Source organism: Tachyglossus aculeatus (assembly GCF_015852505.1).
Source record: "Tachyglossus aculeatus isolate mTacAcu1 chromosome 12 unlocalized genomic scaffold, mTacAcu1.pri SUPER_6_unloc_1, whole genome shotgun sequence".
NCBI lineage: Eukaryota > Metazoa > Chordata > Mammalia > Monotremata > Tachyglossidae > Tachyglossus > Tachyglossus aculeatus.
This window is the reverse complement of record NW_024044828.1, coordinates 1,029,147-1,054,833: the sequence shown is the minus strand read 5'-3', so window position 1 is coordinate 1,054,833 and position 25,687 is coordinate 1,029,147. Positions and strand designations below refer to the sequence as shown.

The following is a 25,687-nucleotide window of genomic DNA, read 5'->3' as shown; positions in this document are numbered from 1 at the left end:
GTGAAAAAGACAGCCGAGAGGTCAAGGACGCTTAGACCGGAGTGGAATATTTTAGATTTGGTGAGGAGGAGGAAATTTGGAGAAAGAAATTTCAGTGGAGTGGAGGGAGTGGAAACTAGATTTCAGAGGGATGAGGGATGAGCTGGGAGAGAGTAAGTGGAGGCAATGGACATAAACAACCTGTTGGAGGAGTTTGGAAAGCAATTGTAGGCGGGAGATGGGGCCATAACTTGATGTGGCAGCCAATCCCCAAAGCCAACCTTCCTGCTGTACGTCACTCTCAACTCTTCCTCCATCCCTCTGCTCGGGCTACGGCCCTGCCTTAGAACTCCCCCTCTTCCCAAATTCAACAAACCGCAGCTATCCCCACATTCAAATCCCTCCTAAAATCCCACCTCCAAAACAAACCTTCTCCAATTAATTTCCCAGCACACTCCGCTCTTTAAATCCAGCTCTAGCACTCGTATGCTTAGCAAACTCATCCTCAACTCTCTTCATGCCTATTCATCTGTGTTTTCGATTATTTATTTTTACTGCCTCTGCAAATGTTTTCACGTTTGTTCCCCTCCATGGCCCACTCCACTTAGGGTCGAGGCCCCATGTGGACAAGGGAACATGTCGTTTCTTTATTCTGTACTTCCCAAGTGTCTATAAAGTGCACTGCTTTAAGTGATCACTCAACCAAATAGCACTTCTACTACTACTATTACTTCCACGACCATTTCTACTACTGCTTCTACTATTACTACTACTTCTATCACTATTCATTCTTTCATTCGGTTGTATTTATTGAGCGCTTACTGTGTGCAGAGAACTTTCCTAAGTGTCCGGGAACATACAATACAATAATTAGCCATTCCCTGCCACAACAAGTTTACAGTCTAGAGAGGGGAAACAGGCATCCGTATAAATAAATTACAGATATGTGCATACGTGCTTTGGGGCTGGGAGGGGGTGAAGAACAGAGGGAGCGAGTCAGGGTGATGAAGAAGGGAGTGGGAGAAGAGGAAAGGGGGCCCTTTTGGAGGAGATGGGCCTTCAATAAGGCTTTGAAGGTGGGGAGAGTCATCATCTGTTGGATTTGAGGAGGGAGGGCGTTTCAGGCCAGTGGCAGGCTGTGGGCCAGGAGTCGGCGGAGACCAGGAGAGAGCGAAGCACAGTGAGAAAGTTAGCACTAGAGGAGAGAAGTGTGTGGGCTGGATTGCAGAAGGAGAGTAGCAAGATGAGGTAAGAAAGGGCTTAGGTGGTGGAGTGTTTTAAAGCCGACGGTGAGGGGATTTTGTTGGATATGGAGGTGGATGGGCAATCGCTGGAGTGTTTTGAGGAAGGGGATGACGTCCCGAGGTTTTTTGTAGAAAAATGAGCGGGGAGAGACAGGAGGCTGGGAGGTCAGCAAGGAGGCTGATCCCATAATGATTGCATTAACGTGGTAAAGTTTGGATGGAGAGGAAATGGCGGATTTTAGCGGTGTTGTGAAGGTGGGACCCACAGGATTTAGCAATGGATTGAATGTGTGGGTTGAATGAGAGAGAGGAGTCTAGGATACGCCAGGGTTAAAGGCTTTTGAGACAGGAAGGATGGTTCAGGGTTTGGGTGGGAAGATAAGGAGTTCAGTTGTGGACATGTTAAGCTTGAAGTGGTGGGAGGACACTCAAGCGGAGATGTCGTAGAGTTAACTAGATAAACCTGCCCACGCCTTGAAATTTTGCCTTAGTATAAATGAATATAGTTCACTGCTACAACTCCTCCTCCTTCTCCTCCTCCTCCTTCTACTACTTTTTAAATCACCCGGCCACACTGTGATTCTGGAAGCAGGCAGTCAAAGAGATTTCTTTAGGAACCAGTCCCAGAGGACCACAGCTAGGATCCCGCCAGCAGTGGAGAGCAATGAAACACCTCCATCTTGACCAAGGTCTGATCTTTCACCTTTCTTGGTGACAGCCTTGATAACTCTGGGATCTTTTAGATCTTGCAACATCTCCTCAGAGTTCCAGATGTTGAAGAAGAGCTTGAGTACAGGTTTGAGCCGCGTTTCCCCCGCGCCTCTCTCTCGTCTGAATCATAAGGGGCTGCAAGCTATTGGCCATGCTGGGATCGTTTGGCTACAGATAGACTTTTCATGGCTGCCTCATTGCTTGGAGTCAAGCTCAGTAACTTTGCCTACTGCCTGAACGGCCTCCCGGTAGACAGCATGAAGAAACTGTTGATGTTGAAGGTTGGGGCCAACTTACTGCTCGAGGGCTTCTCCCTTCCGTCTTTCCCTGGGCTTCTCCGCTCAGAGACCATCTTATGACTCTCCACTCCATCCCTTCAGCCTTCTCCCAATCCGAGTGTCCCTGAGTCCTCCTCTCGCCTCCCAAATCTCCCTCCCTCCTGGGTGAGCTCTGAAGCCACCTTTAGCTCCACGGATGGGCAGCCTTTCCCTTCTGGGGCTGCCCAGGATAGGGTGGATCTGTTCCCCAACCCCAGACAGGCAAGGCCCCCTGACTTCCAGCCAGGGCCTCACTCCAGTTTAGCGCAGCTGCCCAGGCGGGGCGTGGAAGCGAGCCAAGTGCCGGGGCCAACCTGTACGCAGGGAGACACCTTTTGGGGAACTTGTTCTAGGCCCTACAGGGCCACGGTGTCCTGCGACGGGGATGGCAGCTCCGCACCTCCTGGGAACCCCAGAACACCCCAAGGGGAGGCACGAAACCAGTCAGGAACTGCAGAATCAGCAGGAGAAACCGGGCTTACCTAACCCGCCCTCCCACAGGGCGCAGACTCCCGCGGAGCCGAGGGGGTGAAGTCGGAGGGTGCAGGCCCTGCTGAGCCAGGCCCGAGCCGACTACAGCCATGGCAGAAGGTAGGGAAGAAGGGGGCTTGGCCAGAAATCGCCCAAGGGGGCAGGGGGGGATAGAAGAGAGGGGAAATAAGAGACAGATCCTCTCGGCAGCAGGAGGGGAGGATGGTAGTTATTCCCCTAGACCAGTTCTTGGTCTGTGCCCCTCCCATTCTGGGTGCCGTTGCCTGAGCCCACTGTTGGGTAGGGACTGTCTCTATATGTTGCCAACTTGTACTTCCCAAGCGCTTAGTACAGTGCTCTGCACACAGTAAGCGCTCAATAAATACGATTGATGATGATGATGATGGTGGGCCTGTGACCAACCAGCCCAGGTGGCCAGGGGGGTTGTTAGGCAGGAGGGGAGGCGAGGGTGGACAGGGCCCCCAGACACGCTCCTTCACAGGTCTGACTGCATCCTCAATCAGTGGTGTTTACTGAACGTTGGGCAGAGCACTGAACTAAGCGCTTGGGAGAATCTAATAAAGTCGACATGATTCTGCCCTGAAGGGACTTACAATCTAGAGGGGACTTGAAGAGGGGGGTTTCTAGAAAGCTTCTGGGGGGGGGGGGGTCTGTCCTGGTTGAGGGGAGGGAACAGTATTGGCCAGAGATCTGGGTTAGCATTCACTAAGCAGCTTCTGTGCCCAGGGTGCTTGGATAATATTAGTATTATTGTTATGATGTGCAAAGCACTGTTCTAAGCATTATTATTATGGTATTGGTTAAGCGCTTACTATGAGTCAAGCACTGTTCAAAGCACTGGGGTACATACAAATTAGGTGGTTAGAAACAGTCCCCGTCCCCCATGGGGCTCGCGTTCAATTTAGGAGGGAAAACAGGTATTTAATCCCTGTATTACAGTTGAGGAAACTGAGGTACAGAGAAGATAAGTAGTATTCATTCATTCAATCATATTTATTGAGTGCTTACTGTGTGCAGAGCACTGTACTAAGCGCTTGGGAAGTACTAGTAGTGATGATAATATTTGTTAAGCACTTACTCTGTGCCAACCACTATACTAAGTGCTGGGGTAGATACAGGGTAATCATGACGGACACAGTCACTATCCCACGTGGGCTCACAGTATGAGCAGGGAGGGAGAAAAGGCGTTGAATCCCCATTTTCCAGATGAGGAAACTGAAGCACTGAGAAATTAAATGAGTCGCCCCAGTTCACACAGCAGGCAATGAGCAGAGCTGGGTTTAGAACCCAGGTCCCCTGACTCCTGGGCCTATGCTCTTTTGTGGCTCAGTGGAAAGAGCCCGGGCTTGGGAGTCAGAGGTCATGGGTTCTAATCCTGACTCCGCCACTTATCAGCTGTGTGACTTTGGGCAAGTCGCTTCACTTCTCTGTGCCTCAGTTCCCTCATCTGGAAAATGGGGATGAAGACTGTGAGCAGCACGTGGGACAACCTGATCACCTTGTATCTCCCCCAGTGCTTAGAACTGTGCTTGACACATAGTAAGCGCTTCACAAATACCAAAATTATTATTATTAGGACACATTGTTTCTCACTACAATAGAGATAGAGACACGATCTCTGATGGACACAAAGCAACTTACAGATCGATGAGAAGATGGGTATGTGCTGACATAGTAGGATATGTCGTAATGTAAATACATCGGGTGGTTGCGGGAGGATTAGCACACAGTTGGCACAGAAGCGCTGAGGTGGCAATTGGAAGGTTAGGATCTGGGGAAAGGAAAAATGAATACTGGGAGGCCTCCTGCAGGAGGAGGAATTTTGGAAGGGCTTTGAACGTGGGTAGAGCTAGAGTCTGGGGGACGGGAAGGAGAACAGAGTTCCTGGCAGGAAGGAGGGAGGGAGCAGAGGACTGAGAGCGAGGGAGACCGGAATGAGGCACAAGGGGTAGGTGAGTTTGAGAGGAATGAAGAGTGTGAGCAGGGGAGTGCTGAGAGAAGAGAGCGGAGGAGTAATAATAATAATAATGGCATTTTATTAAGCGCTTACTATGTGCCAAGCACCGTTCTAAGGGCTGGGGGAGATACAAGATAATCAGGGTTGTCCCACGTGGGGCTCACAGTCTTCATCCCCATTTTACAGATGAGGGAACTGAGGCCCAGAGAAGTGAAGTGACTCGCCCAAGGTCACACAGCTGACAAGGGGCGGAGCCGGGATTTGAACGCATGACCTCTGACTCCCAAGCCCGGACTCTTTCCCCTGAGCCACGCTGCTTCATTTAGGGGTAGTATTTTGCGGTGTTTGCACTCACTGGTGATACTGCACAACTCTCCAGCTGGTTCTGAGATCATAAGTCCCCTTAGGCAAAGCATTTCAGGAGCTGTTGGAATTAGGGAGAAGGGAGTAAATGCCTGCTGACTTTTTGCAACTGTTAGGCCTCTTTACCCCCTTTAAGGTTGTTTACTGTGTACTCAGAAATGCTGTTTAGCTTTGGATGAAGCAGATGTCCCCCACACATTAAGTACCTAATAAAAACAGATAAGGATAAAAGAGGGGGAAGAGGAGGAGGATAAGGAGAAGAAGGAAGAGGAGAAAGCAGAGAAAGATGAGGATCAAGAAGAGGAGAAAGAGGAGGAAGAGAGAGAGGAGGAGAAAAAGAGGAAGAGGAGGAAAAGGAGAAGGTTGAGAAGAAGAAGGAAGAGAAAAGATGAGGATCAAGAAGAGGAGAAAGAGGAGGAAGAGAGAGAGGAGGAGGAAGAAAAGGAAGAGGAGGAAAAGGAGAAGGTTGAGAAGAAGGAAGAGAAAAGATGAGGATCAAGAACAGGAGGAAGAGAGAGAGGAGGAGGAAGAAGAGGAAGACGAGGAAAAGGAGAAGGTTGAGAAGAAGAAGGTGATGGGGAAGAAGAAGGAGGATGGAGCGGATGAGGAGAGGAAAGAGTGGGAGGAGGAGGAACTAGAGGAGTAGCAGCATTGCCTAGAGGAAAGAGCATAGACTTGACAGTTAGTGGACCTGAGTTCTAATCCCAGCTTCGCCACTTGCCCGCTGCGTGACCTTGGGCAAGTCACTTAACTTCTCTGTGCCTCAGTTCCCTCATCGGTAAAATGGGGATTTAAGACTGTGAGCCCCACGTGAGGCATAGATTATGTCCCGCTTGATTAGCTTTTATCTACCTCAACACTTAGTACAGTGCCAGGCACATAGTAAGCGCCTAATAAATATCATTTTTTTAAAAAAAGGAGGAGAAGGAGGAGCAGAGGGAGCAGGAACAGGAATGAGAGTGAGCAGGGAACCACGGCGGCAGTTGAAGCTGGGCCTCTAACTGAGCTGGGGAGCGGGGCCGTTGCCCAGGTTCCGGGCTGGCCTGGGATGGGACTCTGTTGTCTGCCCCCGAACAGGGCTGGAGGTGATCCTTACCGACTTCCAGTATTCCCGGAACAGCGCGCGGCACCACACGGAGGAGATGGGCCCAGGTCGGCTGGTGGTGCGCCGGGGCCAGGCTTTCTCCATCACGCTGTATTTCGGGAACCGGGGCTTCCAGCCGGACACGGACCGCCTCGTCTTCATCGCCGACACGGGTGAGCCCCAGACCCCACGGGTGGGTGGGAGAGTGGGGTTTCCTCTCCTCTCTCTCCACAGTTGCCACCAGCCTTGGTTTTGGCCAGCCTGAGCTCCCTCCCCTTCGGCCTGGGCTTCCACCTGGACTGGGCCCCTGAGATGCCATTTCTCCTAGGTCTGAAGCCCGAGAGCCTCCCGGGGACACGAGCCATTTTCTACCTGGGGGAGCCGGGCTCCCCGGGGGCCTGGACAGCGGCCGTAGAGGCCGGCAACTCCCGGGCCCTGGAGATCAGCCTGTGTTCGCCGGCCACGGCAGTGGTGGGTCAGTTCTGCCTGAAGATCCACATCGAATCCAGGGGAGGCCCGGTCACGGCCTACAGACTGGGAACTTTCGTCTTGCTCTTCAACCCGTGGTGTCCAGGTACCGTTGGGCCCGGCCGTTGACCGGACTCAGTCGAGGGAGTAGGACTACTGACCCTCGCACAGGAGTTTGGGAAGGTTGGCATGAGGGGGCTGACCTCCGCTGATCCACACCCAAAATCCGGGCCGAGGCGCGGCTTGTCGGGGCTTCCCTCTCCCCCGCAACCCCCGTGAGGAGGCAGGACTGGACAGGAGGGAAGGACAGGGTGAGCAGGAGAAAGAGGACAAGGGAAAAGAGGAGGGAACAGATCCACGGAAATAGGAACAGGAAGAAGTCTGTATTCTGGCTTTCCCTCTGCCCACACGTGACGCCCATTTCCCACCCTGAGGCCTGGAGAATTTTTAGTCTCCACGGCTGCTGCGATAATACAATCGATGATGGTCTTTTTTAAGTGCCTATTACGCCTTGTGCTCAGTGCTGGGGTAGATACAGGACGATTCGATCTGCCACCCAGCGTTCACAGTCTAAGAGGAATGGAGAAAAGGTTTTTAATCCCCATTTTACAGACAAAGAAACTGTGACCCGGAGGAGTTAAATGACTTATCCAAGGTCACACAGTGGTGGAGATGGGATTTAGAACGCAGATCTCTGGCTTCCGGGCCTACGCTCTTCCTACTGGATTAGACTGCCGCAGCTCAGAACTCTTCCTCCCCAAATATACAATAATAATGATGGCATTTGTTAAGCGCTTACTATGTACCAAGCACTATTCTAAGCGCTGGGGGGGATACAAGGTGATCGGGTTGTCCCACGCGGGGCTCACACTCTTAATCCCCATTTTACAGATGAGGTGACTGAGGCTCAGAGAAGTGAAGTGACCCGCCCAGGGTCACACAGCGGACATGTGGTGGAGCCGGGATTAGAACCCATGACCTCTGACTCCCAAAGCCAGGGCTCTTTCCACTGAGCCACGCTGCTTCTCAAGACATGTACATAGAGACGGAAAGCCGAAGGACCGCGGGAGACCATAGTCAGAGGCAGAGGGGGGAGGAAGGATAGAGAGAGGCAGTGCTTTGTCAGTGCGATTGCTTCCGTTGAAGCATGGGGAGGGATAGCTTACAGTTTATTAAGATGATTATTAGTATGATTATTAATAATAACCATAATGATAATAACAACGGTGGAATTTCTTAATAATAACAATGGCATTTGTCAAGCGCTTACTATTTGCCAAGCACCGTTCTAAGCGCTGGGGAGATACAAGGTAATCAGGTTGTCCTCCGTGGGGCTCACAGTCTCAGTCCCCATTTTCCAGATGAGGTAACTGAGGCCCAGAGAAGCGAAGTGACTTGCCCAAAGTCACACAGCTGAGAAGTGGCAGAGCTGGGATTAGAACCCATGACCTCCGACTCCCAAGCCGGTGTTTTTTTTAATGGTATTTGTTAAGCACTTACTATGTGCAAAGCACTGTTCTAAGCACTCGGGAGGTTACAAGGTGATCAGGTTGTCCCACGGGGGGCTCACAGTTTTAATCCCCATTTTACAGATGAAGGTAACTGAGGCCCAGAGAAGCGAAGTGACTTGCCCAAAGTCACACAGCTGACAAGTGGTGGAGCCGGGATTAGAACCCAGGACCTCCGACTCCCAAGCCGGTGTTCTTTCCAGTGAGCCACGCTACACTCTTACTATGTGCCAAGCATTGTACTGAGGGCTATTTTTCTATGCTGGTCCGGCCCGATTGCTCCTGGGGCCTTTTTGGCCAAATGCTCCTGGCAGGAAGGTGGGCCTTCCTGGACAGGGACCAAGCTGACCATTCCAGGGTTTTTCCCACCTACGAGCGGCAGGATGCAGGAAGCCCGGATCCTCAGCCTTGTTCCCGAGGCACCGGTCTGTATCCATCCCCTGCCAACTCCGAATCAGCACGGGAACCCAGCGAGATCCACCCAGTCTGCTCCGCGCCTTCCCCATCCACCCCAGATCTCTGAGGATTCTTCCCCTCCTGCAGCAAGGCAGAATGGTATCGATTGAGACCTTACTCCCTTCTCTTACAGGGAAAGAGAACAGGCACGTAATTCCCACTTAACAGATGAGAAATTGAGGCACAGAGAAGTTAAGAGCCTTGCCCAATGTCACACAGAAGGGAAGAAGTGGGGCCTGGATTAGAACCCAGGTCTCCTAACTCCCAAGCCCCGGCCTTTCCTGCTAGTCAGCTGTGACTTTGGGCAAGTCACTTCACTTCTCTGTGCCTCAGTTACCTCATCTGTCAAATGGGAATTAAGACTGTGAGCTCCCTGTGGGACAACCTGATCACCTTGCAACCTCCTCAGCGCTTAGAACAGTGCTTTGCACATAGTAAGCGCTTAATAAATACCATCATTTTTTTTTAAGTCACGGCTGCCAGTCTTCAGGAGGACTGGTCACCGGCAGTGGAAAGAAACAATTGCCCAAGAACTTTTAAAATCCAAAGCCACTTTTCGGGTGGTGACTATGCTGATTCAGAGTAGAGCCTCACAAAGAATCCGTATTGGAGTCAGAGGTCATGGGTTCAAACCCTGGCTCCGCCAATTGTCAGCTGGGTGATTTTGGGCGGGTCACTTCACTTCTCTGGGCCTCAGTTCCCTCATCTGTAAAATGGGGGTTAAGACTGGGAGCCCCCCGTGGGACAACCTGATCACCTTGTAACCTCCCCAGCGCTTAGAACAGTGCTTTGCACATAGTAAGCACTTAAGAAATGCCATTATTATTATTGTTATTATTATTTATTATTGTCTCTTACCTGTTGCAGACAGGAAATTGCCTCAAGTTCAACACAGCCACCACCCTCCCCATCTCAGAAACTCGGTGCCGCCTCAATTCCTCCTCCCTTCCCATCTTCCGTCTCTGGCTAAATCCTGCCGGTTTTTCCTCCTGGATCCCTCCTCTCCGCTCCACCTCTCTGGTCCCTGCCCTCCTCAAGACTGTGGTTTCCTGACTAGATTTCTACATCAGCCTCTTCACCGACCACCCTGCCTCTAAACTCTCTCCTCTTCGGTCTGTCCGGCACTCTACTGCCCAGACCGTCTTTACTCGGTGGCGTTCAGCACATTTCAACACTTTCGAAGACTCTCCTTCAGACGCCCATTTGCCGTAACGTCCGGCAGAAATTCTGGATTGCCGGCTTCGAAAGTCTCTCCCTCCTACTTCCCACATCTTCCTCGCTCCACTCCTTCCCTGCTTCAAATCTTCCAGGCTGCAGCTCTCTCCATCTTCCAAGCTCTCCTGAAAGCTCACCTCCTCCAGAAGGCATACCCGGATTCGTTTTCCGACAGTCACATTTCTGTTGTTGCTAAGCACTATGTGCTGGACACCCTTGGGACTTAGGCGTATATCAGTGAACAGTCTACTGTCCCGACTCCACCAATGGTCAGCTGTGTGACTTTGGGCAAGCCACTTAACTCCTCTGGGCCTCAGTTACCCCATCTGCAAAATGGGGATTAAGACTGTGAGCCCCCCGTGGGACAACCTAATCACCTTGTAACCTCCTCAGTGCTTAGAACAGTGCTTTGCACATAGTAAGCACTTACTAAATGCCATTATTATTATTATTATTCAACTTGATTTGCTTATATTCCCACTGCCCCTAAACTTCAAGGCCCACAGTGCTTAATATAGGCCTGGCACATAGTACGCGCTTAACAAATACCACAATTTTTTTTTTTTTGTGGGGATGGAGCATGGGCCTGGGAAGCAGAAGGATCTGGGTTCTAATTCCAGCTCCACCACTTGTCTGCTGTGTGACCTTGGGCAAGTCACTTCATTTCTCATTGTTTCAGTTCCCTCATCTGTAAAATGGGGATTAGGAGCCCCAAATGGGGATTTTGGGACACGGGACTGTGTCCAACCTGATTAGCTTGTATCTACCCCAGTGCTTAGAACAGTGCTTGACCCATAGTGAGCACCTAACAAATACCATTGTGATTACGTAGTCATTCTTTTTGATGGAATGTATCGAGTGCTCAGTCATCCATCTTTCTATATTCTTGTTATTCCCCATTGTAACTTTGTTCTTCCTCCTTTTCCCACTATTTTATTTTTAATGGTTTTGCCTGGCCCATTAAATCGTAAGCTCCTTGAGAGCGAGAAAATAATAATAATAACGTTGGTATATGTTAAGCACTTACTATGTGCCAAGCACTGTTCTAAGCACTAGGGGAGTTACAAGGTGATCAGGTTGTCCCATGTGGGGCTCCCAGTCTTCATCCCCATTTTACAGGTGAGGGAACTGAGGCCCAGAGAAGTGAAGTGACTTGTCCAAGGTCACACAGCTAAGTGGCAGATTAATGTAGCTGTTACTTCTACTGTACTCTCCCAAGCTCTTAGTACAGTGCTCTGCTCACAGTTGACACTTAAAAAAAACCCTACTGATTGATTTTTACATTATTTCCTTTCACTTTTCTTATTTTGTAAATTATTGTTGCCCAAGATGATTACATCCCACGGTTAGTACAAAGCTGCACCAATGGATAGGTGCTGGATTGGTTGTGAGAATTGTACGGGCCCGTGTTCCCGAGCAGCAGCAGCAGCGTGGCTCAATGGAAAGAGCCCAGGCTTTGGAGTCAGAGGTCGTGGGTTCAAATCCCGGCTCCGCCAACTGTCTGCTGTGTGACTTTGGGCAAGTCACTTCACTTTTCTGGGCCTCAGTTACCGCGCTCATCTGTAAAATAGGGATGAATAATAGGGATGAAGACTGTGAGCCCCCCGTGGGACAACCTGATCACCTTGTAACCTCCTCAGTGCTTAGAACAGTGCTTTGCACATAGTAAGCACTTAATAAATGCCATTATTATTATTATTATTATCATTAGTCGAACCAGTCAGGTGGAACAAAGCTGGGATCCCTGGTGTGGGGGGGTCTTTATTTTAACGGTATCTGTTGGCCATTTCTAGACTGTGAGCCCACTGTTGGGCAGGGACCGTCTCTATATGTTGCCAACTTGTACTTCCCAAGCGCTTAGTACAGTGCTCTGCACACAGTAAGTGCTCAATAAATACGATAGAATTTACTATATGCCAGGCACTGAACTAAGCTCTGGGGTAGATGATCAGATTGGACGCCGTCCCTGTCACATACGGGGCTCACAATCTTCATCCCCATGATACAGAAGGGGTAACTGAAGCCCAGAGAGGTAAAGTGACTCGCCCAAGATCACACAGCAAAGAAGCGGCAGAGCTGGGATTAGAACCCAGGTCCTCTGACGCTCAAGCCTGTGTTCTTGCCATTAGGCTATGCTGCTTTTCACGGAAATGATCCTGATCCTCAAACCTTAGATTCCATCCTGAGCTGTTTCCATTCTGCCTATGGCAGAAGGAACATGGCCTAGCGGATAGAGAGTACGGCACATAGTAAGCGCTAAACAAATACTATTATTATTATTATTATTATTATTATTATTATTATTATTATTATTATTATTCAGCACCGCCCTCCCACCCCCGCACCCACCTGCTGACCCAGAGAGGAACTCAATGCCAGTAGCCCCAGCCTGGTCACAAAAAGCACACAGACTCCGTGCACACTAAGGCGCTCACGCACACGTGCATACTCGCCCCCACACCAACACTAGAAACCTGCAGCTGAGTTACAGAGAAAGCCATCATCAGTGCTGGGACAAGTGGGCATATGCCGGAGCCAGAGGAAGGGGAGAGGTGGCCAATTTGGGAGCAGGAAGAGAGGCGTGAGGGTTCGGGGAAGTAGAGTCAGGGCCAGGGAAGTCTGGCGGACATGGGAGAAGCAGCACGGTGTGGCGAATAGAGCACGGGCCGGGGCGTCGGAAGGTCACGGCTTTGAATCCCACCATCCGTCTTCTGTGTGGCCGTGGGCGAGACACTTCCCTTCTCTGGGCCTCGGTTACCTCGTCTGGAAAATGAGGATGGAGACTGGGAGCCCCGCGTGGGACAGGGACCGTGTCCATCACTTGTATCCACCCCGGTGCTCCCTGTGGCCCCTGCTCCTTTTCTCTTTGTCAGAGGACGACGTCTACATGAGCAGCGAGCCGCAGAGACAGGAGTACATAATGAATGACTACGGTTTCATCTACCAAGGCAATAAGAACTGGATCTCTCCCGTTCCATGGAACTATGGGCAGGTAAGTCTGTTCCCCTGGACAATCCGTACTAGACCGTGAGCCTGCTGTCGGGTAGGGACCGTCTCTATGTGTTGCCAGCTTGTACTCCCCAAGCGCTTAGTACAGTGCTCTGCGCACAGTAAGTGCTCAATAAATGCGATTGAATGAACGAATGAATGAATCTGCGTGGAAGGAGGCACTTCCTTTATTTTTACCGAGAAAACTTGATGGATACGCTACCAGAACAATTGCGGATGGAGGTGGGGTGCTTTGGGAGAGATGTCGCGTTGCCCACTTGTGCTTCCCAAGCGCTTAGTACAGTGCTCTGCACACAGTAAGTGCTCAGTAAATACGATTGAATGAATGAATCTCTCCCCCTCTTATTAGGGATGATCATTCATTCATTTAATCGTATTTATTGAGCGCTTATTGTTTGCAGAGCACTGTACTAAGCGCTTGGGAAGTACAAGTTGGCAACATACAGAGACAGTCCCTACCCAACAACGGGCTCACATGTATCCACTGCACCAGCTGAAAACTGATCAAGGAGCTGTAGGTGGGGATCATATCTGTGGACTCTAATGTGTCGACTAGTCTTCCAAGCAACTAGTACAGTGCTCTGCACACAGTCATTGACTGATTGACTGATCGATCGATTCATTGTGAGTTCAAGACAACTCATCAGACAACAGGCTGACTGCAGAGTGTTTTGCCTTTAAGAGGGACGGGCATCCGTCGCATGCCAGCCTCCTAAAACAACACCGAAATGGCGCTCCCTAGGACCTTCAACAATCCGCTCAGTCTGTTAATAATGGCGGTATTTGTTAAGCGCTCACTATGTGCCAAGTGCCAGTTGGAAGACGTTCCCCGAGGGGCAGAAGTACTGTCTAACGTGGCTAGAAGAAGGAGAAGCAGCGTGGCTCAGTGGAAAGAGCATGGGCTTTGGAGTCAGAGGTCATGGGTCCACCAATTGTCTGCCGTATGACTTTGGGCAAGTCACCTAACTTCTCTGGGCCTCAGTTCCCTCATCTGTAAAATGGGGATTAAGACTGTCAGCCCCATGTGGGACAACCTGATCACCTTGTATCTCCCCCCAGTGCTTAGAACAGTGCTTGGCACATAGTAAGCGCTTCACGAATACTGTCATTATTATTATTAACAATAGAAGTAAAAGACATGCTTTTGCCCTCTGTGAACTTACTACACTCTAGACGGAGTTGGCAATCTCACTGGGAATTTTCAAGTTCCCCTCCATTCCTAACCCTCGCTTAGGGGTCTTTTCATTCTGCTGATTTTGTGGACCCCATCCAAATGCCTGGACTCCCGAGACCCTCACTCTGAGAGAGCCGGGTGGCCCGGGGGGCAAAGGAGTAGGGAGAGCCCAAGTGCCAGTTACAGTCCCTATCGATCAGGCTGATATGCTGGGTCATGGTTCGGGAAGCATCTGAGGCAGGACTGGAGGAATACGGCAACAGAAAAATCACTTTTATCTGTACGGGTGGCCAGGATGCAAGCCTAGAGGGAAAGTGAATTTTTCATCGGGAAAATCTCTTCGACAACTACGCCTGCCCAGGGAAAACATGGCTTAGTTGAAAGGGCAACGGTGACAGGGGTAGACCAAACTGGGGTAAACAATGAAAGCATAGAACAGCGCTCTGCACATAGTAAGCGCTTAATAAACGCCATCATCATTATTATTATTAAAGCAGGGGTTATTGTTCCGGGATATGAGTCCCCAGATCCCACAGCTCTGGAGCCGTTACCATCCTCAGCAGGGAAGGAAAATGCCCAGAAGTGTGACTGCTAATTCACTGGGCAAAAGAGTGAAGCTTGAAAACTTCCCACACCCACTGTGTCCAGAGAAGCAGCGTGGCCTATTCATTCATTCAATCGTATTTATTGAGCGCTTACTGTGTGCAGAGCAATGTACTGAGGGCTTGGGAAGTCCAAGTCGGCAACATGTAGAGACAGTCCCTACATGACAGCGGGCTCACAATCTAGAAGGGGGAGACAGACAACAAAACAAACCATATTAACAAAATAAAATAGATAGAATACATATGTACAAGTAAAATAAATAGAGTAATAAATATGTACAAGCATATATACATATATACAGGTGCTGTGGGGAGGGGAAAGGGTGTCTGATGACTTGACACCTGTCCACATGTTCTGTTTTGTTGTCTGTCTTCCCCTTCTAGCCTGTGAGCCCGTTGTTGGGTAGGGACCGTCTCTATATGCTGCCAACTTGTCCTTCCCAAGCTCTCAGTACAGAACTCTGCACGCAGCAAGCATTCAATAAATACAATTGAATGAATAATACTGCTAATAATTATTATGGCATTTGTTAAGTGTTTACTATGTACTAAGCACTGGGGTACCAGCGAATCGGGGTGGACGCAGTCCCTGTCCCACGTGGGGCTCACAGTCTCAATCCCCATTTGACAGATGAGGGAACTAGTGGAAAGAATACAGGACTGAGCATCAGGGGACTGGAGTTCTGATCTCCTGGTGTGTTTCGTGTGACCCGAGTTGTCGGTGCCTCAGTTTTCCCACCTGAAAAATGGGTATTAAATCCCCCTTCTCCCTCCCTCTTAGACTCTGAGGCCCATATGGGACAGGGGCTGTATCCAACCTCTACCCCAGCGCTTGTCATAGAGGACGTGCTTCAGAAATACCGTAGCTATTATCATCAGCCAGCGAAGGGTCCAATCTCAGCAAGAACATCATGCTGCTCCTATTCCCTGGATACCCTGGCTGCCACGGGACTGTTCTCCTCACAGCGACAGCAGTCTGTCCCGTGACAGAGAACAGTTACGCTCGCACAAAGCAGCGTGACTTAGTAGTTAGAGCACGGCCCTGGAGTCAGAGGGACCTGGGTTCTAATTCCGGCTCCGCCTCATGTCTGCTGTGTGACCTCGGGCAAGTCACTTATCTTCTCTGGGCCTCATTTACCTCATCTGTAAAATGGGGGTTAAAAGAGTGTGACCCCCGTTTGGGACAGGGACTGTGTCCGGTCGGATTAACTTGAATCTCCCCCTGCGCTTAGATCAGTGCTTGACACACATGAGCACTTGGGTGCTATTATTATTGTTATTATTATTATTATTATTGCAAGCTGATGCCCACGCTCTTCCCTACAATCCCCAAACTGACCGGCTTGTTTCTTCTCAAACCTCCTTGGCAGTTCGATGAGGAAATACTAGACATCTGCCTGATGCTGCTAGATAAGAGTCTGAACTTCCAAAAGAACCCAGCCGAGGATTTTGCCCTGCGGGGAAACTCGGTCTACGTGAGCAGAGTGGTGTGTGCCATGGTAAGAGGCGATGCGTTGCTATTCCACAGGGATTCCCCTGAGCTGGGCTCTGGAGAGGGATGGGCTGGAACGGGAGAGGCCGGAGCAGGAAAAGCTAGGGCTTGGGAAGCTGGGTTTGGGGGTTGAGTCTTGAATTGACCCTGTTGCTTGGCTCTGATCAATCAATCTATCGATGGTTTTTATTGAGGACTCACTGTACGAATCCCCGGAAAGACTATAATAGCAGATATGATCCCTTTCTTGAGCGGCTTACGATCTAGCAGATATGATCCCTCTCTTGAGCGGCTTACAATCTAGAAGATATGATCCCTCTCTTGAGCGGCTTACAATCTAGAAGATATGATCCCTCTCTTGAGCGGCTTACAATCTAGCAGATATGATCCCTCTCTTGAGTGGCTTACAGTCTAGCGGAGAGGCCTAGAGAAATTTTTACTTTAGGTCTAAGCTGAATTTTCCCACTGAAGAATCCCTCCGGGCTTTGGCCACATCCCTTGTGGGAAGCTGCATTCCTTGGGACTGGTCATCCCCTGACAAAGGCCATCAGGAGTTCGGGCGAAGGTCCATTCACTGCCTCTCATCAGCTCGGACCCGGAGGGACGCTCCGGGGCTCCCTGGATCTCGCTCCTCTTAATAATAATAATAATGATGGCATTTGTTAAGTGCTTACTATGTGCCAAGCACTGTTCTAAGTGCTGGGGAGGTTACAAGGTGATCGGGTTGTCCCACGGGGGGCTCGCAGTCTTCATCCCCATTTTACAGAGGAGGTAACAGGCCCAGAACAGTGAAGTGACTGTCACCCAGCTGACAGTGGGCAGCGCCGGGATTTGAACCCACGACCTCTGACTCCAAAGCCTGGGCTCTTTCCACTGAGCCACGCTGCTTCTCCTGAACTGCCTCCCTCGCAGATCAACAGCAACGACGACAGCGGGGTGCTGCAGGGCAACTGGGGCGAGGACTACCGGGACGGCATCAGCCCATCCGAGTGGAACGGGAGCGTGGCCATCTTGAGGCGGTGGCACGCGGCCAATGGCCAGCCCGTCAAGTACGGCCAGTGCTGGGTCTTTGCCGCCGTCATGTGCACAGGTTGGAAGGGACGGGTCACCCTGGCGGGAACTAGTACGGCCTGATTGCCGAGGGGCTGACAGACTTAGTCGAGGGTCAGGCCAGGGGGATGAGCTGGCCCTTCTCCTCCTCCTTCCCTTCCGTCCCACCCTTCCTTCTCCTGACCCTAGCGGGGTCTCGGTCCCCAGAATTTCAGGGGCTCGCGGTTCCTTGGGGAGCCTCGGCAGGGAATACAGCCGTCCGCAGAGAAGCAGCGTGGCTCAGTGGAAACAGCACGGGCTCTGGAGGCAGAGGTCATGGGTTCATATCCCGGCTCTGCCAATTAATAATATTAATAATAATAATGATGGCGTTTATTAAGCGCTTACTATGTGCAAAACACTGTTCTAAGCACTGGGGAGGTTACAAGGCGATCAGGTTGTCCCACGGGGGGCTCACAGTCTTCATCCCCATTTTACAGATGAGGTAACTGAGGCCCAGAGAAGTGACTTGCCCAAAGTCACACAGCTGACAAGTGGCGGAGCCGGGATTAGAACCCACGGCTTCTGACTCCAAAGCCAAGGCTCTTGCCACTGAGCCACGCTGCTTCAATTGCCAGCTGTGTGACTTTGGGCAAGTCACTTCACTTCTCTAGGCCTCAGTTACCTCCTCTATAAAATGGGGGTGAAGACCGTGAGCCCCCCGTGGGACAACCTGATCACCTTGTAACCTCCCCAGAGCTTAGAATGGTGCTTTGCACATAGTAAGCGCTTAATAAATGCCATCATCATCATTATTATTATTGCCCATGCTCCTGAGCACCAGGGAGGACCAGCGAGAAGCAGTGGGGCTCAGGACATGGGTTCTAATCCCGGCTCTGCCGTCCGTCTGCTGTGTGGCCTTGGGCAAAGCCACTTCACTTCTCCGGGCCTCAGTGACCTCACCTGGAGAATGGGGATAAAGACTGTGAGCCCCGCGTGGGACAACCTGATCACCTTGTATCTATCCCAGCGCTTAGAACAGTGCTCTGCACATAGTATTATTATTATTATTATTAATATTATTATTATGACCAGCCTCTGGTTATACAAGTAGCCCCAGGAGGCTCACGGAATTTGGCCAGAACTGCCTTCGCCTTGCTGGAGTCCCCAAGTCTCTGAAGTGGGCAGCGGTTGATGGCTTTTGGCTCCTGGAAAGTTATTTCTAAAGTGCACAAATTTAAACACACACATACAAACACACACAGAGACCAGATTCCTGAAAGCCAAGCAGAATGGAGGTGGGTTCTCCCAACCCCAGCCTCCCAACCCGCTCCCAACGTACCTGAGAAGAGCGGGGGCAACAGTATTGGCTGTGATAACCATAGTGGCCCGCCCAGACAACTGTCCCCCGCAGACCGTCCATCCTAGGCAACTGTTTCTCCCACAGTGACCGCCGCTGCCAGGCCATCATCAAGTTCCCAGCACAGTGTAATGACTTGGTCGGTGCAATTCTGGGCCCGGGAACGTTTAGGGTAACACAGCCACCTAACTAGGAGAATAAATGGTGCCACAGGCCCCTGATAATAATACTAATAATAATGATGGCATTTATGAAGCGCTTACTATGTGCAAAGCACCGTTCTAAGCGCTGGGGAGGTTGCAAGGTGATCAGGTTGTCCCATCGGGGGCTCACAGTCTTCATCCCCGTTTTACAGAGGAGGTAAATGAGGCCCAGAGAGGTTAAGTGACTTGCCCAAAGTCACACAGCTGACAATTGACGGACCCATGACCTCTGACTCTAAAGCCCGGGCTCTTTCCACTGAGCCACGCTGCGTCTCAAAACGCCCCTGATAAAACCCCGTTTCCCAGATTTCCAGGCTTTCTCCCCCCTCGGCCCCCGACTCCCACATCCACTGTCCTCCCTCCACACGACTCCTCACAACCCCCATCCTCCCTCTGCTGCTTCTCACAGCCCTCTGTCCTCGCCCCCACCGCTCTCTACCACGCCCCACCATCGCCCCCATCCTCACCTCCGCCTCTTTCCTCTGCCTCCCGCTGACATTCCCAGCAGGCCCCACCGCCCCCCATCCTTGCCCTTCCTTCTCCCCACTGACCCCCCCTTCCCGTAGTGATGCGGTGCTTGGGCATCCCCACCCGCGTTGTCACCAACTTCGACTCGGGCCACGACACGGACCGAAACCTGATCATCGATGAGTACTACGACCCCATGGGCCGAATCCTGGAGGACAGAAAGAAGGATACTGTGTGGTAAGCGGCCACTCGCCCCAATCCCTGCTCCGATCTCTCCCTCCTCCAATCAATCCCCGCCCCGAGTCCTGACACTAGGGCCAGGCAGCGGGCCAATCCCATCTTTGGTCCCCATGGCCACCTGGTGCTCCCCATAGGGAAGACTGACCTGCTTGTTTAGCCCTCTTCTGTCCATCCTCATCCCCGATGACCTCCTCTCTCTCCCTTCTTCCCCTTCTTCCCTTCGCCACACTCCTCCTGCTCCTTCCATCCCTTCCCTATCTCCTCTTCCTCTCCTCCTCCCCTCTTCCCTCTCTTCCTCCCCCATCCCTCCCCTTTCTCTTCCCCTGCTCCTCCCACCTTGCTCGAGATGTCAGAAATCAATCAATCAATCAATCATATTTACTGAGTGCTAACTGTGTGCAGAGTACTGTACTAAGCCCTCAGGAGAGTACCATACGGCAATATAACAGAAACATTCCCTGCCCACAGTGAGCTTATGGTCTAATTCTAATGTTGTCCGGTCACTCTAAAGTCTTGGCTCCCAGGTAGGTGAAAAGATTCCCGCCTCCAAAAGGGGCCCAGAGCAGGCCAGTCCCCATCCTCACGGCTGCATCCCAGCCCAGCAAGTTGGATTTTCCTTCCTCTGTCCCACCACAAACTTCCCTCTCTCAAGTTGGGAGCCAATCACAGGGGATGGAAATCTGGAGCGAGTTTCTGATGAGGGAAGAGACACTGGACCCCATTGGCGACCGTTTGGGCCTCCAAGGACCCTGCCAGGCCGGCTGCTTCAGGAGCACCGGGGGCTGGTTGGGCACTGCCAGGCCGGCCCTAGATCAAGGCCCCAGGCGACCGCTGATGGAATAAGACCTTGCTCTGGGGAACAAGGGAGGTGCCGGACCACGGATCCGCACATCACAGGCCTTGGCAAGACTTCCCTCTCCCCTCAGCCCAATCTGCGGGCCCGCCAACTACACCCCGTTGGCTTTGTTCCTCCCAACGGTCAGTCAGAGATGCCATCCCTCGTCTTCTGCCAGCCTGGTGGCAGATGTCCTGGGGGAGAGCTGGCCCCGTCGGGGGGGGTAACTCCTGTGTCCCTCACAGGAATTACCACGTCTGGAATGAGTGCTGGATGGCCCGCTGGGACCTCCCCCCTGGCCATGGGGGCTGGCAGCTCCTGGACGCCACGCCTCAGGAGACTAGCGATGGTGACGGCCCAAGGGCCCGCGGGAGGGAGGGTGAGGCGCGGAGGCAGACCGGAAGGGAGAGGGTGGGGGGTTGGCCTGGTGCCTCACTCGGGGCCCTCCCTCCCACCCTAGGCCTGTACTGCTGCGGCCCAGCCTCCATCAGGGCCATCAAGGAGGGGGAGGTCCATCTGCCCTACGATACCCCCTTCGCCTTCTCCATGGTGAACGCCGACCGCATGGCCTGGCTGGTTCACCAGGGCCAGGAGAGGAAGCTTCATCAGGATGCCCACTCGGTGGGCAACTTCCTCAGCACCAAGGGCATCCAGAGTGACGAGAGGGAGGACGTCACCGAGAGCTACAAGTACGGAGAAGGTACCGCGCACCGGCTGACCTGCCCCCAGTTCCCAGTTCTCCTCCGCGTCCCGCTGCTCTCCGTGCTTTCCTTTGCTCCCCCTTACTCCCCGCTCTGTTCCATTTACTCTTCTGCGCTCCTCTCTCCTCTCCTCTACTCCATCACTGGAGAAGCAGCGCGGCTCAGTGGAAAGAGCCCAGGCTTTGGATTCAGAGTTCATGGGTTCAGATCCCAGCTCTGCCACTTGTCAGCTGGGTGACTTTGGGCGAGTCGCTTCACTTCTCTGGGCCTCAGTGACCTCATCTGGAAAATGGGGATGAAGACTGTGAGGGCCCCGTGGGACAACCTGATTGCCTCGTAACCTCCCCAGCGCTTAGAACAGTACTTTGCACATAGTAAGCACTTAATAAATGCCATCATTATTATTAGTATTACTCCCTGGCTTCCACTCACCTCTGTCTTCCTCTGCTCCCTTCTGCTCTCCTCTCTGCTCCCCTTATGATGGTATTTATTAAGCGCTTACTATGTGCAAAGCACTGTTCTAAGCGCTAGGGGGTTGCAAGGTGATCAGGTCATCCCACGGGGGGCTCAAAATCTTAATCCCCATTTTACAGATGAGGTAACCGAGACACAGAGAAGTTAAGTGACTTGCCCAAAGTCACACAGCTGCCAAGGGGCAGAGCCTGGATTAGAACCCATGACCTCTGACTCCAAAGGCCGGGCTCTTTCCACTGAGCCACGCTGCCTCTCCCTTGTGTCCTCTATCCACACCAAAGGATCGAGCTGCCTCCTTTCCTTCTCCCGGGCACTGGCCCCAACTCTCCTTTTCCCACTACCCCCAGACAACCGTCGCCACCCTCCTGCCACCTAATAATAATAATGATAATGATGGAATCTGTTAAGCGCTTACTATGTGCCGAGCACTGTTCTAAGCACTGGGGTAATTATAAGGTAATCGTGTTGTCTCATGGGGGGGCTCACAGTCTTCATCCCTATTTTACAGATGAAGCCATTGAGGCCCAGAGAAGTGAAGTGACTTGCCCCAGGTCACCTGGCAGTGGCAGAGCCAGGGTTAGAATGCATAATAATGATGGTATCTGCTAATAATAATAATGATATTTGTTAAGCGCTTACTATGTGCAAAGCACTGTTCTAAGCGCTGGGGAGGTTACAAGATGATCGGGTTGTCCCATGGGGAGCTCACAGTTTTAATCCCCATTTTACAAATGAGGTAACTGAGGCACAGAGAAGCTAAGTGACTTGCCCAAAGTCACCCAGCTGACAGTTGGCTGAGCCAGGATTTGAACCCGTGACCTCTGACTCCAAAGCCCGGGCTCTTTCCACTGAGCCATGCTGCCTCTCATATTAAGCGCTTACTATGTGCCAAGCACCGTTCTAAGCACTGGGATACAAGGTGATCAGGTTGTCCCACATGGGGCTCACAGTCTAAACCCCCAGTTTACAGACGAGGGAATGGAGGCCCAGAGAGGCGAAGTGACTTACCCAAGGTCACACAGCAGACAAGTGGTGGAGCCGGGATTAGAACCCACGCCCGCTGATTCCCAAGCCATTCTGCTTCCCCTGGTTCCCCGGACGCCCTGATTCCCGGCTGGCCGGAGAGAACCGTGGGACTGGGGTACTGGGGGCTGCCGGAAAGGACCCCAAAACCCCAGCCCAGTCGCTGCTGGACTGCACTGGGGCCTTCCTCAGTCTCCGCCGCCAGGAACGGCCCATCGCCTAGCTGGTGTCCGCTCTCCCCGCAGGCTCCCTCCTGGAGAGACAAGTGTTCAGAAAGGCCGTGCAGACGATGGCGTCCGGGGGCCTCCCAGCCGGGGACTACCAACCGCCTTGGCCCCCGTCCCAGGCCCTAAGGAGCCCCCGGGACCAGGCCCCGGCGCCGCCCAGCGAGCGGCTCCAAGTCGCCATCAAGTTCCAGCTGGTGGAGCCCCCTAACCTGGGCCTGGACATCAGGCTGCTCCTGCTCGTTCAGAGCCTGGCCCCGCAGCCCGTGGACCTCCGGATCCACCTCAGCGCCCAGTCCCTGCTGCACAACGGCAGCCCCCTGCCTCCGTTCTGGCAGGACACGGCCTTCCTCAGCCTCGCCCCTGAGCAAAGTAGGGGAAGGGGCCCTGTGGACGGCTGGCGGGGGGGGACGGCGGGCCGCCCGGGGGAGGCGGGACGGCCCGAGAGACTCCTTGACCGTTCCGCAACCCACCCCAAGGCTCCCAGGGTCAGGATCCCCATTCCCACTAAGAGACTCCCATCTTGGAGATCCTCTTCTAACCCCACCCCAAGACTCCAAGCTCTAACTCCACGTACAGGCTCCCAGCTTTGGGCCTCTCCCCCGGGGCAAACCTTGAGGCTCCTCTTGTGCTGTCTTCCCGCAGGCAGAGTGCTTTCCCGCACCATTCCCTACCTCCAATACCGAGGACGCCTGTCTCCGGACAAGCTCATCCGCCTCAGTGCCCTGGGGGAAGAGAGGAACGGCTCCAAGAAGCTACTGGTCAACAAGATCATCACTCTGGCGCTGCCGGGCATCACGATCAACGTAGGCCTGGGGAGGGGGGCAAGGGGGTGATAAGCTGGGGGGCTGCCACAACTGCCCACCCATCCTGAGCCACCCCCATGAGCGTTAAACGTGGAAATCCCCACCCCGGCCTCCCAGGTGGCCCTGATGGCCGGGAGGATCGGGGGCCGTCGACAGTTGTGGAAGCCACATCCAGGCCCTCCTGGCCCAGTGAGGGAGAGGGCGGTCCCAGCTGGGATCCGAGGGGAGAAATGGCCCAGTGGGCTAGAAGCCGAAATAGAGCAGCAGCGTGGCTCAGTGGAAAGAACCCAGGCTTTGGAGTCAGAGGTCGTGGGTTCAAATCCCCGCTCTGCCAATTGTCAACTGGGTGACTTTGGGCAAGTCACTTCACTTCTCTGGGCCTCATCTGTAAGATGGGGATTAAGACTGTGAACCCCCCATGGGACAACCTGATCACCTTGTATCCTCCCCAGCGCTTGGCACGTAGTAAGCGCTTAATAAATGCCATCATTACTGGCAGGCAGGGTAAGCAGAGCCGGGATCTCCCCTGGCAGGGACTCGGCTCCGCTGGGAAGGCCAACGGGGGCCCCGCCGACCCTCCCTGCTTTCTGTCTCCCTCCACCCTCGGGCCTAGGTGCTGGGGCCGGCAGTGGTCAGCCAACCGGTCACTGTCGAAGTGAGGTTTGCCAACCCTCTGGAGGAGCCGGCGGGAGACTGCGTGCTCACCTTGGAGGGCAGCGGCTTGTTCAGAAGGCAGGTCAGAGTCATGTAAGTGGTCTGAGCCCCCTCCCCCTGAATTCACCCATTCATTCAATAGTATTTATTGAGTGCTTACCGTGTGCAGAACACTGGACTAAGCGCTTGGGATGTATAAGTCGGCAACATATAGAGACGGCCCCTTCCTGACAACGGGCTCACGGTCTAGAAGGGGGAGACAGACGACAACCAAACATGTGGGCAGGTGTCAAGTCGTCAGAACAAATAGAATTAAAGTTACATTCATTAATTCAATCATATTTATTGAGCGCTTACCGTGTGCAGAACACTGGACTAAGCACTTGGGAAGTACAAGTCGGCAACATATGGAGACGCTCCCTTCCCAACAATGGACTCACAGTCTACAAGGGGGAAACAGACAACAAAACTAAACATGTGGACAGGTGTCAAGTCGTCAGAACAAATAGAATTAAAGCTACATTCATTCATTCAATCGTATTTATTGAGCGCTTACCGTGTGCAGAGCACTGTATTAAGCACTTGGGAAGTATAAGTCGGCAACATATAGAGACGGTCCCTACCCGACAACGGGCTCACAGTCTAGAAGGGGGAGACAAACAACAAAACCAAACACTGTGGCCAGGTGTCAAGTCATCAGAACAAGTAGAATTAAAGCTAAATGCACATCATTAACAAAGTAAATAGAATCAGGGAATGTGTCTACCAACTCTGTTATACTGCACTCTGCTAAGTGCTTAGTAGAGAAGCAGCGTGGCTCAGTGGAAAGGGCCCGGGCTTTGGAGTCAGAGGTCATGAGTTCAAATCCCAGCTCCACCAATTGTCAGCTGGGTGACTTTGGGCAAGTCACTTCGCTTCTCTGTGCCTCAGTTACCTCATCCGGAAAATGGGGATGAAGACTGTGAGCCCCACGTAGGACAAACTGATTACCTTGTATCCCCCCAGTGCTTAGAACAGTGTAGGGACCGTCTCTATATGTTGCCAACTTGTACTTCCCAAGCGCTTATGCACACAGTAAGCGCTCAATAAGTACGATTGAATGAATGAATGAACAGTGCTTTGCACATAGTAAGCGCTTAACAAATACCATTATTATTATTACAGTGCTCTGCACACAGTAAGCACTCAATAAATGATCGATTGATGGAGGGGTTGGCAAGGCATTCTACATTGTGTCCCCATAAAGTGCTCCTTTGCCACATTGCAAGTTTCTCCCTTAGCTAAGGAAGGGAAAGAAGATAAAATTCCAATTGATCAGCTTAGTTACTAATTAATAGTCAGAAGACCTGAGTTCTAATCACAGTTCCACCACTTGTCTGCTGTGTGACCTTGGGTGAGTCACTGAATTTCTCTGCGACTCAATCCCCATTTTACAGATGAGGTAACTAAGACCGAACGCTGGCTCCCTGGAGTCCTGGGGGCAAGGCCTTGGGTCTGAGGGGAGTCACTGCTCTCCCCCTCCAGGGCACACTGACCCCGGCCTCCACGGAGAATTGTGGGGCTGTATTCATTCTTTAGCTCCATCGTATTTATTGA

The 25,687-nt window shown here is 52.2% G+C and overlaps 1 protein-coding gene across 1 annotated transcript in view; it reads left to right on the top strand.

The window, feature by feature from the left end:
• Positions 1-2,832: 2,832 nt before the first annotated feature.
• Positions 2,833-25,687, top strand: part of EPB42 (erythrocyte membrane protein band 4.2) — a 62,125-nt gene continuing 39,270 nt past the window's right edge. The window contains exons 1-11 of the mRNA XM_038740895.1: positions 2,833-2,842; positions 6,141-6,320; positions 6,476-6,721; positions 12,668-12,786; positions 15,953-16,081; positions 16,987-17,164; positions 19,233-19,371; positions 20,455-20,558; positions 20,670-20,909; positions 23,277-23,437; positions 24,051-24,184. Of these exons, the coding sequence (XP_038596823.1) occupies positions 2,833-2,842; positions 6,141-6,320; positions 6,476-6,721; positions 12,668-12,786; positions 15,953-16,081; positions 16,987-17,164; positions 19,233-19,371; positions 20,455-20,558; positions 20,670-20,909; positions 23,277-23,437; positions 24,051-24,184 (1,640 nt within the window). The remainder of the gene's footprint in view (positions 2,843-6,140; positions 6,321-6,475; positions 6,722-12,667; positions 12,787-15,952; positions 16,082-16,986; positions 17,165-19,232; positions 19,372-20,454; positions 20,559-20,669; positions 20,910-23,276; positions 23,438-24,050; positions 24,185-25,687) is intronic.